At 42.3% G+C, this 15162-nt stretch overlaps 1 protein-coding gene across 1 annotated transcript in view; it reads left to right on the top strand.

Moving 5' to 3' along the window:
- UBE2Q2 (ubiquitin conjugating enzyme E2 Q2) overlaps positions 1–15162 on the top strand; it is a 110614-nt gene that overhangs the window by 40228 nt on the left and 55224 nt on the right. The window contains exons 2-3 of the mRNA XM_073619213.1: positions 5017–5121; positions 6921–7025. Coding sequence (XP_073475314.1) covers positions 5017–5121; positions 6921–7025 — 210 coding nt within the window. The remainder of the gene's footprint in view (positions 1–5016; positions 5122–6920; positions 7026–15162) is intronic.

The raw sequence follows: 15162 nt of genomic DNA, 5'->3' as shown, positions 1-15162 counted from the left end.
GGTCGTGTGTAGGCAAGTCCGTCCATTCACAAAGTCCGCCGGAAGACCGTCGGACCTAGTTTCCCAGAAAGTCCAGTTGTGTGTGTACGCGGCATAAGATTCTGCAAAATCTTATGGGGGTTCACCTTCCAGCAGGACAACAAACTCAAATATGCAGCCAAAGCTACAATGGAATGGTTTAGATCAAAGCATATTCGTGTTAGAATGGCCCAGTCAAAGTCCATACCTAAATCCAATTGAGAATCTGTGCAAGACTTGAAAATTGCTGTTCAGACGCTCTCCATCCAATCTGACAAAGCTTGAGCTATTTTGCAAAGAATGGGCAAGAATTTCACTCTAGATGTGCAAAGCTGGTAGAGACATACCCAAAAAGACTTGCAGCTGTAATTGCAGCGAAAGGTGCAGGGTGGATTTGATTTAAATCACTAGTAAAAAGGCTTGATTTAAATCCACTCTATTTTTAAATGCCAAAAATCATCTCTGACCTGCAGCGGCTCCTCCTCTGACCTGCTGTTGACTCACGGACAGTCCCATTAACTTTAATGGGATGGCTGGTGATGCGGCAGTGACACAACAAGGCGAGGGACGTGGCGCAGGTGAGTGGATGCCTGCTAGCGGGCGCTGCCATGATGGATCTGACATGATAGGTGCTCTTTAAATGTAAGGACCTATTCTCGCTGGTAGTTAGGAAACCTTAATTTTGATTGCAAATATTAAAGATTCTATTTAAAATAATAAGTTGTCAGGTTAGTAAAACAGCGATTTTAGAACCAATTCCATCATACAGTTTGTAGTGTACATAGTTTTGCAAAACCATGGGATAAAGGCATATTCCTGAACTTTGTTTTATCTCGTGGTTACTGTGAAATTGTGTGAATGCATCAATGCAGTGCATGTTATCTCAGCTTGCAGAGCTTGGATTCTTTGAATGAGTTTACCAAAAATGTATATATTGCAAAGTATACAGCCTCATGCTGCATTACTAAGCACCGTTGCATGCTGAATAAATGTAATAACTTAGTTTATCTTAAATAGAAAACTATCTTTAGATACATTTTAATAAAATGCTTTTTGAGTAAAAATCTAATAAAAAAAAAATTGATTTTAAATGGAAAAAAAAACAAAAAACTATTTTTATCCACCCTGGAAAGGCGATTCTACGAAGCATTGACTCAGGGGGGCTGAATACAAATGTACATCACACTTTTCAGATATTTATTTGTAGTTTATTTGGTTTTAACTGTCAGTGTCCATTGTAGGCTGATTTTGGTCCAGTTCTTGACAGAGATCATCACAAAGATGTACTTGCAATCTTTTTACTATAGTAAGTGAACACCTTTACTCACTATTGCAGTATGACTAGGACACTTGTGTCTTCATTTTCTTAGGATTAGCTGCAAATTCATGAGCAATCATTATCTTGTTGAAACACTGTCATGCTTTAGCACCACACCCGCTGAATGATAAGAATAATGGTTTACACTAGTCAGTTTAAGCTGGATGCATGCGGGCCAAAAACAGTCGCTTCAGCAGGAGTCGACCAACTCATGTGTACAGCTCTCTGTTCTCAAAGTTTGTATTTCGATCAGCTTCTGTTGAGCGGGCATCCTGGAAAACCAGCATCCAATCAGTACTGGCTGCCAGCGCTGATCAGTGTGTTCTGCTGAGACAGTCCTCCTATTGGAATACAATAGCACAGCATGGAGATTGCTTGTGTTAGTACAGCGATCTCTCGGGGGGTTTATTTATTTTTGTTTCTGATCATGTGCAATCTTTTCTTCTTCCCTTTTTTTTTTTTTTTTTTTTTTTTTTTTTTCCTTGTAAGAAAATCCTTGGTTCTGTTCCTGTACGAGAAATTTGGGAGTTTTTGTCCCTTCGGGAATTTTCGTACGAAAATTCGGAATCGGCTGTCGAAAGTTGTGTACACACTATACGAAAATCATGCGAAAATTCTTTGGACGAAAAAGTTCACTCCGATTTTGTTTGTTCGCCTTTAGACTTTGTCACATTAGAATGTTATGCAGCATAATGCATGACCAGTTTGCTGTCCATGGAATGATTCATTGGCTTTGTAAACACTAGGAGGGTATACAGGTTTTTGGCTGCTTTTAGGAGTGAGGCAATGTAGAAGAAACTGTTGGGTACTAGATGTGGTGTTTGGAGACTAATGAGGCATTGAAACATACAGTGGGTATAGAAAAGAATCGCGAACCGGAGAAGGAATCCACCGCTGGTGGAAGTTGGCCATAGAGATTTCCGAGGGACAGTTGTTCCCCGGCAATCTCTGACTCTCAGGCCTGGGCGAGACGTCAGGTCCGGGCCGGCGGAAATAAACAAACCCGGGGACTCTGCAGGAATGGCCGGGATCGAGAATTTTTTATTTTTCTCAGCCTTTCCTGCCTAGAGGTGATCAAATTTTTTTTTTATTTTTAAAGGGAAAGTTTAAAAAAAGATTAAAGCGTCCCCTCAAACTTGCACGCAGAAGCAACTGGATACGTAAGTTGCGCCACCATATGTAAAAATGTTCAAAACACACATGTGAGGCATCACTGCTTACGTTGGAGCGAGAGCAATAATTCTAGCATTAGACCACCTCTGTAACGCTAAACATGTAACCTGTAAAAAATGTTAGTGCATCACCTATGGAGATTTGTAAGTACTGAAGTTTGGCGCCATACCACAAGTGTGTGCAATTTTAAAGTGTTACATGTGAGGTATCTATTTACTCAGTGTATCATCATCTGTCACAGTTATACATTGTTATATTATTGTTCCCCTAAAAAAATTGCTTTGGAAAAATTGCTGCGCAAATACCGTGTGACAAAAAAAGTTGCATTTTGTTTTGAATGGTCTGCTAAAAAAAAAAAAAAAAAAAAAAAAAAAAAGTTTGGGGGTTCTGAGTAATTTACTAGCAAAAAAATTATGATTTTTTACATGTAGGAGAGGAGTGCTGGAATTCGCCCAGTGAGCAAGTGGTTAAAATAACGTTTTGTTGCTTTGCAGCCTGAAATGAAGACTGTTTTTGTTTTTTATCCATCTGTAAGTGCAACTTATAACATCTAAGTGAAATATATAACACCAATATGTCAGAAATATTCACTGAATCACTGGGTTGAAAAAGATCATGCCCTTGTGTCTGTATTTGGTTGAACCACATTTAATTTACAGCCTTTTTAGTCTGGATAAACTCTCCACTAACTTTTCACATCTAGACTTTGCCTACTCTTCTTTGCAGTACTGCTCAAGTTCATTTAAATTTGGTGACTGTTTGTGGACTGCAGTCTTCAAGTCATTCCACAGATTTTCAATGGGGTTTAAGTCTGGGCTCTGACAAGCCATGCAAGGACATTTTTCTCCTTCAACCACTGTGGTAATTTTTTGCTGTGTGGTTTGGGTTATTGTCATGTTGGAAGATAAACCTTCCAATTGACCACTTTCTGGCAGAGGACCGCAGACTTTCCCTACAGGTACAGCGCTGGCAGGGATTGGGTGTTGTACACTGGCCTCCCACCCGGAAGCGATAGGCTTAGATGTTATGCTAGCTTAGGCTGGGATCGGTGGTTGTATGCTGGCCTCCCATCCGGAAGCGTCAAATTATATATGTGTTGCTGATTCAGCTGGTTATGGTGGGTGTTTCAGGAGAATGTGGGGGGGGGGGGGGGGTGTCTATTCCACTGGCCTATGAGGTCGCCCTTTACTTTTTCGCTACTCCTATCCCATTCACCAATGAAATACTAGCACACATTTAATCTATGATTGCAGGAAGGGCGGGGTGGTTTGAGATTGATTGTTAGATGAACCAGGGTGATATAAAAGAACTGACGCACAGGCTCCTAATCAGATTCGCTGAGGAAGTCCTTACCCACGGACGATAAGCGTGCGAGGGGCTTTGTGACGTCAGTACAGCCACCTACCTGGTTTTTATGTAGATGCTGTGTACTCCAGCACTGGGACTCAGTGCCACTCTTGTGAGTAACTTTTATTCAATAAAGAAGTGACTTTTTTTGTATGGAGAGCACTATGTGTTTTATTTTGTTTTAACATGACCTGTGTATGCAGATGATTATGCTATTTGGATATCGCATGACCGAGGGGAGGACATATATGAAGCCAGCCTACTCCTCTTTATTATTAATCTTATGAAGGGACTGCATTAATGACCTATCTGTTAGCTCAGTGGGTCCCTTTTATGAAGGTGAGCGGCCTGCACTTCTGGTGGTGGTATACACTGATTTGGATGCACGATTGTCACCATCGTTCCATTACAGCACCCTATCCACCTTTATGGAGTCTCCTCTCTGTCTGTTGATGTGACATCTACGTATTTCCACGGGAATTACATGCTTTGGGACTTTATTCATACTGCTTCTGAGCGCTGCACCGCTTTGCTTTTACTGTTATACCTAATACCTTCTACTACTTAATAGACATCACTGTGCTTCTAGGCATTGACAGAGCCTTTTGATTTAGTTTGTATTCATCTGCCTGTCCACAACAATATCCCGGAGATCTTTTGACAGTGCTTTGCCACCCATAGTTGTTTGCTTCCGTTGCGCTAGCAGGGACTAAAATGCTCCAGGAAAGCTTTTATTTATTTATTTTTTTTTCATGCTGAGCTAATCAAAATGACCACAGTTGATCAGGTTAAAATTCAATTGGCTTTATGTGCCATTGAGAAGGTGATTGGCTACACCTGATTTGAGTTTACAAGTAATTTTTAGGAGGGGGGGGGGGGGGTGATCGTTTTTCTAACTCTGTTATTCTGTTTCATTTTTTTTTTTTTTTTTTTTATCTGACATGTTGGTGTTATCTTTCACTTGGATGTTTTTTTAGTTGCACCTAGTAAATCTGAAAAAAAAATGATCTTCGTTTCAGGCTGCAAAAAGCTACAAAATGTGATTTATTTTAAAGCGGGTCATTCTTTTCTATACCCACTGTAGGTTTAGTATACATGTGTTTGCTTTTAATCATTTGAAAAATGTATACAGACACTGACTATTTTTGTTTTCTATATAGGAGTCCTACCCTTCCTCTGCACCAATATGGTTTGTAGAATCAGATGACCCAAATCTGACTTCAGTTTTGGAACGCTTGGAAGACATTAAAAAGAGCAACACATTGGTGAGTTTCATTATCGCTTGCCAACTTGTAGTAAGCCATCATTCAACATTATTAACACCAACTATTTTGAATTTCCAAAAAAAAAATCCCAATAAGCGCATATTGGTTTGCGCAAAAGTTATAGCGTCTACAAAATAGAAATTTTTATTAAAAAAAAGTTTTTACTAGAGATGGTGGTAATCCCGCAAAAAAAAAAAATTTTTTATATTAATATAATATTTGCAGTGGACAGATTGGACACTTTTGACTCTTCTGGGACCAGTGACCTTTTATACTGTGATCAGTGCTATGAATGCACTGATTACTGTATAAATGGCACGGAAAGGGGTTAAATGTTTTCCCTGGGAGGTGTTTCTAACTGGGGGGGGGTGTTACACTGGAGGAAAAGAGATCATTATTCAGCTTGGCTGAAACATGATCTTAGTTTTCCTCCCTGACAGATCAGCGGGGGGTGCTTTGTTTACATCGGCACACCGCTAATCCACCTCTCCTGTGAACGATCGGCGGGTTTCGGCCCGCTGATTGGCTCACGCTGTGTCCAATTACTGTAGGAGTGGCACGGGCACGCCCCCTAAACCACGTGCACGAAATCGCGTACAGTTATGTGATTTTGCGCACCCGGGCCGCCCTACCGCAGTAAATGTACGGGGGGCGTCTGGAAGAGGTTAAACTTGTGTTTTTAAGGCCCATATTACAATAGCAATCCTGGTGTTGGCAAGAACTCTCCCAAAGGTCGTATCGCTAAAATGTGAAGGTGAATCGCTCACCATCTGGTGTTGCTTCCTTGCTGATGAAATATTCTGTAGAATGTAAGTCTCTAGCAAGAGATTGAAACCTGGCTCGTTCAGATGGAGAGGAAGAAACGCGTGCGTGTGTGCTGGGGTTGTTTTGTTTTTCACTTCCCTGCTGTCCTGCATAGCGATTACTGGTTGGTGCCATAGAAATTTTTTTTTATAGATCTTATTTGTGACAGTACATAAGTTACAGTGCTGACAAATAGGTTGGTGGTGTTTGATTTTGGCTCAAAGCTTTTTGCCACCAATGCTTGTGTGTGTGTGTGTGTGTGTATATATATATGTGTGTGTATGTGTGTGTGTGTATATATATATATATATATATATATATATATATATATATATATATATATAGCGCCCATATTTTTTGGGGAATTTTATTGGGGCATTATATATATATATATATATATATATATATATATATATATATATATATATATATATATATATATATATATATATATATATATATATATATATATAATTTTTTTTTTTTTATATATTAGATACTGGCAAACTTTATTGCATATTGTTACTTGCATTTGTTACTTAAGCATTGCCAAGTAGTGGTGGTGGTCGAGATTTATAGTGCCAACAGTTTGTGCAATGATTTACAATATATAGGGAGACAGTACAGTTACAATACCACAAAATACAAGAGGGGCCTGCTCATTAGAGCTTACTATCTAATTGGGTAGCTAAATCAGTAAGTGTTCTTGCCTTTCTTGCATGTTTGTCTAATGTCACAAACACTTAGGATAAAAAAAACATTTCTGAATTCATTGAAATTGCCACCTGTACCTTGATCCAAAGCCCCATGCAGACATCTGTTGTAAGCAATAAGCTAATTGCAGGAGCAGGCAATTGTGGGGGTACTGGGAAATGCTGTCTATATTACCCAAAACGCAGGCAGTGAAATGAATAGCTGATCTGCAGTAACTGCATTACAGAAAAACTTTTGGCAACATATCGATTGGTTATTTGTGTTCTTGTTGTTCTCTGTAGCTCTTGCAGCAACTGAAGCGATTGATTTGTGACCTGTGCAGATTGTACAACCTCCCACAGCATCCTGATGTGGAAATGCTGGATCAGCCTCTGCCTACAGGACAGGTATTCTTTATAGTTCCTTGGACACATTGAATAGGTCTTGGCAAAAGGTCGTGTAATAATGAATCCTAGTTCAAAAGGAAAAGTCAATTTTGAAATATGTAACCAACACTCTCTGCACCATACTTTAATATAGTATACGCAATTTGATATCTTTTGCCTTTTCAGTGTCATTTAGAGGATTCTAAGTCCTTACTTTGGTCACTGCTAGCAGTTTCCTATAATCTGCAGTAGGGCCAAAACAACTAATTGATTAATAAGCAAAGAAAAATAGTTGTGAACTATTTTCATAATCGGTCAGCCGATTAGTTGGCCTGCATACAGATTGTATTTGTTTACATATCAGGAAATACAGTGAAGCATACATACAGCTCAGTACACCATACATGCATGTCAGTAAGTGCCTGAGAACGTGTGAATGTGGGGTGCAGTGCCTCATGGGACATGTAGTCCTGGCAGGAAGTCGTTGTTCTAAAGGCAAAAGTTGTGGTGTTTACCTGGCTATAGGTGGCGCTCTATACTATACTTTGCGGCTTATTATAGGGGCACTCTATACCGGTGTGCCTCAACTCCAATCCTCAAGGGGCCCCAACAGGTCATGTTTTCAGGATTTCCCTCAGATGAAACAGCTGTGATAATTACTAAGGCAGTGAAACTGATCAAATCACCTGTGCAAAATAATGGCAAGCCTGAAAACATGTCCTGTTGGGACGTCTTGAGGACTGGAGTTGAGAAACACTGTTCTATCCACTACTTTTAAGGTTTGCTATAAGGGCACTCTGAAGGCAGGAGGAGCCAGAATTTCCGGTGGGAGACCTCAGAAAAGGAGAATCGGCTGCTCTGTGCAAAACAATTACACAGAACAGGTAAGTATAACATGTTTGTTTTAAAAAAAATAAAAAGACTATTTAAAGACTCTGTGCAGGGAAGATCAGCATCTGAACCCAGAGAAGGTGGAGGCTGATAGACTGGAGGTAATAGAAGGCATTACAGTTAAATTTTTAAGGTAAACTTTTACCAGAATTGTGCATTATATATAAAATGATCATATTCATGAAAACTTTATTATAAGATTTCTATCTCCCTTCCGCCCTTCATATAGTAAAGCGCTGCGTAAACTGTTGGCGCTATATAAATCCTGTATAATAATATAGCTTCATGTCTGACTCCTAGTTAAAATGCCCATATATCCTGCTTCTGGGATATATCTATATCTATATATTTATATCTATATAATCTATCACTGTTTCACAGTATAAATAAGCCCCTTTATAGTAGTGTAGTGTGTTTCCCCACCCATTATGACAGGTGATTAAAAAAAAAAAAAGCATGCTGCTGCTGCTGCTTCTAAATGCCTTAGGCCTGGTTCCCACCTATACTTCTTTTGGTGCTGTTTGCAGAAACTCACGACAGTTCATTTAACATGGTTTCCTATGGGACACGTTCACACCTATGCTTTTTTCAGCCACTGCATATTTGCAAAGGGTCAAGGATTTTTTTTTCAATGTAAAACTGTGCTTTTTTTGGTTTAATAGACTTCAGTGGAGAAGCTGCCGAAAAGCATGTGGTGCGTTTTTGCTTCAATTTGCTTTTTTTTAAATCTGCCCAACAACAAATTTGCCGAAAAATTGCGAATCGGTGCAAAATCGCGCATGCAAATACGCACACCAAAAATCGCAGCAGAAACTGATCAAAAGCAAACTGCATAGGTGTGAACCGAGCCTTAGACTGGCCATACACATATCGATTTTCGGACGAGAATATTCACGTGACCAAGAAGTTTTCTGTTCTGCTCCTTTGCATTTTCCCATCACTGTGGTGGAGAACAAATGTCGATTTGACCCCACTAACGATTAGAAAATCGAATGAATGTTCTTAACATGAATTTCTTTATCGTACATCATGGGACACAGAGCCTTAAGTAATTACTTAATGGGTTATGGGCCACCTTCAGGTGTTGACACTGGTATACCCAATACAGGAAGTTGACCCCCCCTATATAACCCCTCCTCCTTCCAGGAGTACCTCAGTTTTTTCGCCAGTGTCTAAGGTGTTGGTCACAAGTGGTCTAAGGTGTTGGTCATGCTGGATTTAAAAAAAACCTCCACAACCAGATCCATCCACACCACTGTGGCCACAGGATGGTACCCGGCCTCGCATAGAAGAACGGGGTTCTGCCTGTAACGCTTCTTTGAGGGCTGGACCCTAGGAACCAGGACTCTTTTTGGTCTTGCTACATTACCTAAAGTTGTCCTGAGAGGTGCTATACAGGTCCAAAGGACTGGAACCCCTATTAAAAGGGGCCCGGTCTTTGAAGGTGTGACTACGCTGCCCGCCCTGATGGGTGGCGTTTGGATCTATCTGTTTTTAGCAGTATCCTGCAGCGAGGAAAAGGTAAGAGAAAAGTTCAGGAACTGCAAAGTCCACCTATGCTTTTCTTTCATATTAACATTGTAATGCCTTAAAGTCTCCTCTAGAAGGAGTTACAATACACATACCCTTTCAATCTGTGCTACAGCATGTGTCCTAACAGCTGGAGGGGGCTTCTTTAGACCCCCCCCCCCCCCCCATTGGGGAAACTGGCTGGTACAGGTACTGTGAAGGTACAATATACATCCTGTAAGCAGTGTGACATTTCTCAGAAAACAGCACACTTATAATGGCCTCAGACTGCTAAGAACCCCCAACATCGATGGGTGCGGGGAGGCTTTCTTAAAAAGAAACATTTACATGCTTTTGTTTTTTATAGACAGTCTTTCTCATAGAAACGCTGCATGGCGGCTGCAGCTTTCTCTCCTCCCTGGTCTGTGCCTCAGACCTGTAGAGTGCCGTGCACGAGCTGTGTTTCTCCTTGAAAGAGGAGGGGGTGGGTCGAGAAAAGGGGGCGTGGCTAAAGCGGACTGCGCTGTGTGCGGACTCGGCGTCCTTGAGAAGCACACAGGTAATCAGGTTTACACCCGAGAAGGGGGGATGATAAAAGCTGACGATCTTATCACTATGTGTCTACAGAGCAGTGGAAAGAGAGCTGACACAGGACACAGGAGCGCTGGAGCATGTGAGAGGTGTACACGGGCATTCTCAGTACAGGAAAAGACGGTATTGTTTAGCATCAGTTTTATCTGTGCTGCCAGTTTTTTTTTCTTACTATTGCAGTAAATAGTACATTCTTAGACTGCCTCTGCTTTTGTGCTTTGCACTATGGCTTCCAAGGTTACTACTAAGGCACCAAAAGTTCCACCCCCAGGTGCTGGGAACTTCAGTCATGCCTCCACACTGTTATCCTCTCCGGAGATACCTGACATGGCAAGCCAGGGTGAGTCTTTGGAACCAATTGGTGGTGCAACTGCTTTTCACACTCCAGCTCCTGTATACGTGAGTGAAGATGCATTTTCCTCTGCCCTGCAAGGCTTAGAAGGATGATTAGCGGCTTCAATTGCATCCTCCATTCAGGGAGATAGGAAGCATGCTAGATTTCTCTCTCCCACTTCAAACCCTTTACCAAGGGAACAGTGCGGACAGGATGAAGTATTACCCTCAGACGATCGAGAGGAAGAGCAAACCTATTTTCCCTCTGCGGAGGAAACAGTTGATGATTCAGCTTCACAATCTGAGTTACAAATCCTTAGAGATGGTTTGCTCCACTTTCATGCTACCCCTAACAGAGTCAGCTGAAAGTCCGGTTTCTTCCTTGGGTTCTTTGACACCTTCACAACCTTTGCATGCGTTTCCTGTCCACGCAATACTAGAGAAGCTTATTTATGCCAAATGGGATCATCCGGTTAAGCATTTTCTCCCTCCAAAGAGTTTCTCAGTTCTCTATTCCATGGAGGAAAAATTCACCAAAAGATGGAAAGTTCCAGCAGTTGTCGCTGCGATTTCCAATGTGAATAAGAGTTTGACTTGTCCAGTAGACAATGCGCAAATGCTTAAAGATCCAACAGATAAAAGTTGGAATTCTTGTTAAAATCCTTTTTTTTTTTTTTTTTTTTTTTTTCTTTTCATTGGCAGGGACTGTTGCTCAACCTGCAGTCGCCGCAATAGGCTTCTGTCAGTCCTTAAAGGACCAGTTTACAGATGCTCTTAAAGAGGTCCCTGCACAACAAGCCCGTGAGTTGGCCGAACTACCAAAGGCTTTATATTTTGCTATAGACGCTATGAAAGATTCTGTTCACCAGGCGGTCCCGCCTTGCGCTTGTGCTAATACACATGCGTAGAACCCTTTGGTTAAAGAATTGGGCAGCTGAAGCACTTTGTAGAAAGCTTCTGACTAGTTTCCCTTTTCATGGGGAGCGACTATTTGACGATTATTTGGATAAATACATCCAGACAATTTCTAGTGGAAAAAGTACTCTCTTGCCAGTCAAAGGAAGGTATAAACGTCCTTCATTTAAACTGACTTTTTCTCCTGCGCAAGGAGCATCCACCTTTAGGTAGTGGCCACGGCCTCCGCCGTCAGACTCTAGAGGAAAACCTCAGGGTCAGACCCAGGCACAAAAGAAGACCTGGGGCTGCAAATCTGCAAAGCAGAATACTAAAGCCTCATGAAGAGGCGTCCCCCCTCACCCGATTGGGGGGAAGACTTCTGAAATGCTCAGAAGTCTGTCAAAGGGAAATTCAGGACAGATATGGGTTCTCTCCACGGTGTCTCTAAGATACAAATTAGAATTTTGCGAGTTTCCACCGTCTCGTTTTCTGAGATCAAACGTTCCCAAGGATCCAGGGAAAAGGTTTCAAGCACTAGACCGGTTATTGGCTATGGGGGTGATCATACAGATTCCCACACAAGAGTAAGGTTCGGGGTTTTATCCAAACCTGTTTACAGTACCAAATGGGGATGTCAGACCCATTCAAGATCAAAGGAATCTAAATCGGTTCCTGAAGATCCACACCTTTCGAAAGGAGTCAAGTCAGTCGTTTCCATCCTACAAGCAGGAAAACTTCTGCCGTCCATCGACATCAGAAATGCATATCTGCATATCCCCTATATTTCCTGCTCACCAGAGGTTTCTGCGGTTTCTAAGTAGAACAGCACTTTCCGTTGCCCTTCGAGCTAGCTACAGCACCCCGGGTGTTTACAAAAGTACTGGCCCCACCTCTAGCCAGGTTAAGGGCACAGGGAATAACAATCTTGGCATACCTGGACGATCTATTGTTAATAGACCAGTCAGTGGCTCGCTTGGAGCAAAGTGTACACATTACAAGCAGTTACCTGGAAAATCTGGTTTGGATTCTCAACCTAGAGAAGTCCTCCTTTAAAACCACTAAGAAGGCTGGAGTATTTAGGCCTGATCATAGACACAGCCCAGAAAAGGGTGTTCTTGCCTCCGTCAAAGATCAGCACCATACAAGAGCTGGTGCGGATGGTCAGGTCGAAAAGAAATCCCTCCATTCTCCTTTGCATGAGGTTGTTGGGGAAGATGGTAGCTTCATTCGAAACAGTTCCCTATGTCCAGTTCCATTTGAGACTGTTTCAAAACAGTATCCTGTCTGCTTGGAACAAAACGATCCAAGCTTTGGACTTGCCAATGCGACTGTCCCCAAGAGTGTACCAAAGCCTCAGTTGGTGGTTTCTAACCCAGAATCTGCTGAAAGGAAAGTCCTTCAGACCAATTAACTTGAAAGTAATAATGACAGATGCCAGCCTTTCAGCCTGGGGAGCAGCACTAGAGAAGATGACTGTCCAGGGACAGTGGTCAAGAACCGAAAGAGCCTTGCCCATCGACATCCTAGAGATTCGGGCAGTGCATCTAGCTCTGGAAACCTGGACTTCCAGGTTAAAGAATTGTCCTGTCAGGATCCAATCCAACAATGCCACGGCTGTGGCATATATACACCAAGGGAGCACCAAGAGTCTCTCAGCTCAGAGAGAGGTGAACCATATTCTAACTTGGGCAGAAAGGAATGTTCCGTGCCTGTCGACGGTCTTCATTCCGGGAGTAGAGAATTGGCAGGCGGACTACTTAAGTCGCCAGCAGTTTTTCCCGGGAGAATGGTCTCTTCACCCCGACATTTTTCAGTTACTGCCACAACTTGTTTGCAGGATCAAGCTGGAAAGAGAGGCATAATTCTGGTAGCACCAGCATGGCCCAGAAGGTCATGGTACACAGAAATCGTAAAGATGGCAATGGAGGGTCCATGGCCCCTCCCACTAAGGCCAGACCTGCTCTAACAGGGGCCGATATTCCATCGAACTTTACAAGCGCTAAATTTAATGGCCTTGCTATTGAAACCCACATCCTGAAGAAACGTGGGCTTTCCAGGTCAGTTATCTCAACTTTGATTATTGCAAGGAAACCAGCTTCCAGAACTATATAATATAGAGTTTGGAAGGCTTATGTTTCCTGGTGTGAATCCAAGGGTTGGCACCCTCGGAGATATATCAGGCATAATTCTTGCCTTTCTACAATTAGGTGTAGAGATGAAGTTGGCCCTGAGTACTATTAAAGTGGTTGTAAACCCTTATAGACCACTTTTACCTACAGGTAAGCCTAGATTAAGGCTTACCTGTAGGTGCAAGAAATATCTTCTAAACCAGTGATTCTCAACTCCAGTCCTCGGGACCCACCAACAGGCCAGATTTTAAGTATTACCTTGGGGAGTTGCAGACTAGAATACTGCAATCACTGAGCAGCAAGTAATATCACCTGTGATGTATTTCAGCTATCTTGCAAACCTGGCCTGTTGGTGGGTCCTGAGGACTGGAGTTGAGAACCACTGTTCTAAACCTACACGGTTTAGGAGATATTTGCAAAAGACAGGCACCGATGTCTACGGCGCACTAAGCGTGCCGTTTCTAACGGCGATCGTGCCGTTAGTGGCGGCTCCCGCACGCGTGCGCAGGAGTGACGTCATCGTGGCTCCAGCCAATCACGCAGCCGCGATACCCAGAAGGAAGATGGATGCTTCGTTGAGGAGGGGACAGCGGTGACATCGCTACTGTGCGATGCATAGTAGCCCATTATGTTTTACGTTTGCAGGAAAATAAAGAGGAAGTAAAACCCATCAGGGTTTACTTCCTCTTTAAGGGCCAAGTCTCAGCCTTATCAATTTTATTTCAAAGACCGCTTGCTACGCATTCTTTAGTCAGGGGTTTTGTGCAAGGGGTGATGTGGATTAATTCGCCAGTCAAATCACCCTTGAGCCCTTGGGACTTGAATTTAGTTTTGTCAGTGTTACAAAAACAGCCATTTGAACCTATACAGTATATTCCCTTAGTCCCTTTGACAAGGAAGCTAGGAAGCTGGTATTTTTGGTTGCTATATATAGGTTTCGGAATTGGCTGCTCTTTCTTGTAAAGAGCCATATTTGATTATTCCTGAGGACAGAGTGGTGTTACGCCCTCATCCAGGTTTTTGCCAAAAGTGGTTTCAGGCTTTCATCTGAACCAAGATTGTCCTGCCATTTTTTTCCAAAACCATGTTCCAGGGAAGAAAAGTCACTACATTGTCTTGATGTGGTGAGAGCAGTGAAAATCTATTTAAAGGCAACTGCTTGGATTTGTAAGACTGATGTGTTATTTTTTCTGCCAGAAGGTCCTAAGAAAGGACAGGCAGCGTCGAAATCCACTGTAGCTAAGTGGATTCGGCAAGTTATTATTCAGAGTTATGATTTAAGGGGTAAGATTCCCCCTTTTCAAGTCAAGGCGGACTCTACCAGAGCGGTTAGTGCTTCTTGGGCAGTGCGTCACCAGGCCTCCATGGCTCAGATCTGCAAGGCTGCAACTTGGTCTTCAGTGCATACATTCATAAAATGTTATCAGGCGGATGTAAGGAGGTATGAGGATATCGCCTGCGGGCGCAGTGTGCTGCAGGCAGCAGTATAAGTTCTCAGGTCTGGGGGTACCCTACGGGTTGTGTCTCCCTCCCCTCAAGTAGCATTGCTATGGGAGGTCCTATTAAGTAATTACTTAAGGCTCTGTGTCCCGTGATGTATGATAAAGAAAATAGGATTTTTATAACAGTTTACCTGTAAAATCTTTTACTTGGAGTACATCATGGGACACAAAGGTCCCTCCCCTCTTTTTATGGGGTTTAAGTATATTGCTTGGCTACAAAAACTGAGGTGCTCCTGGAAGGAGGAGGGGTTATATAGGGGAGTCAACTTCCTGTATTGGGTATACCAGTGTCAACACCTGAAGGTG

This window comes from Aquarana catesbeiana, linkage group LG03 (assembly GCF_042186555.1).
Source record: "Aquarana catesbeiana isolate 2022-GZ linkage group LG03, ASM4218655v1, whole genome shotgun sequence".
Classification (NCBI taxonomy): Eukaryota; Metazoa; Chordata; class Amphibia; order Anura; family Ranidae; genus Aquarana; species Aquarana catesbeiana.
The sequence above is the reverse complement of the archived record's forward strand: the minus strand, read 5'-3'. Positions and strand labels throughout refer to the sequence as shown.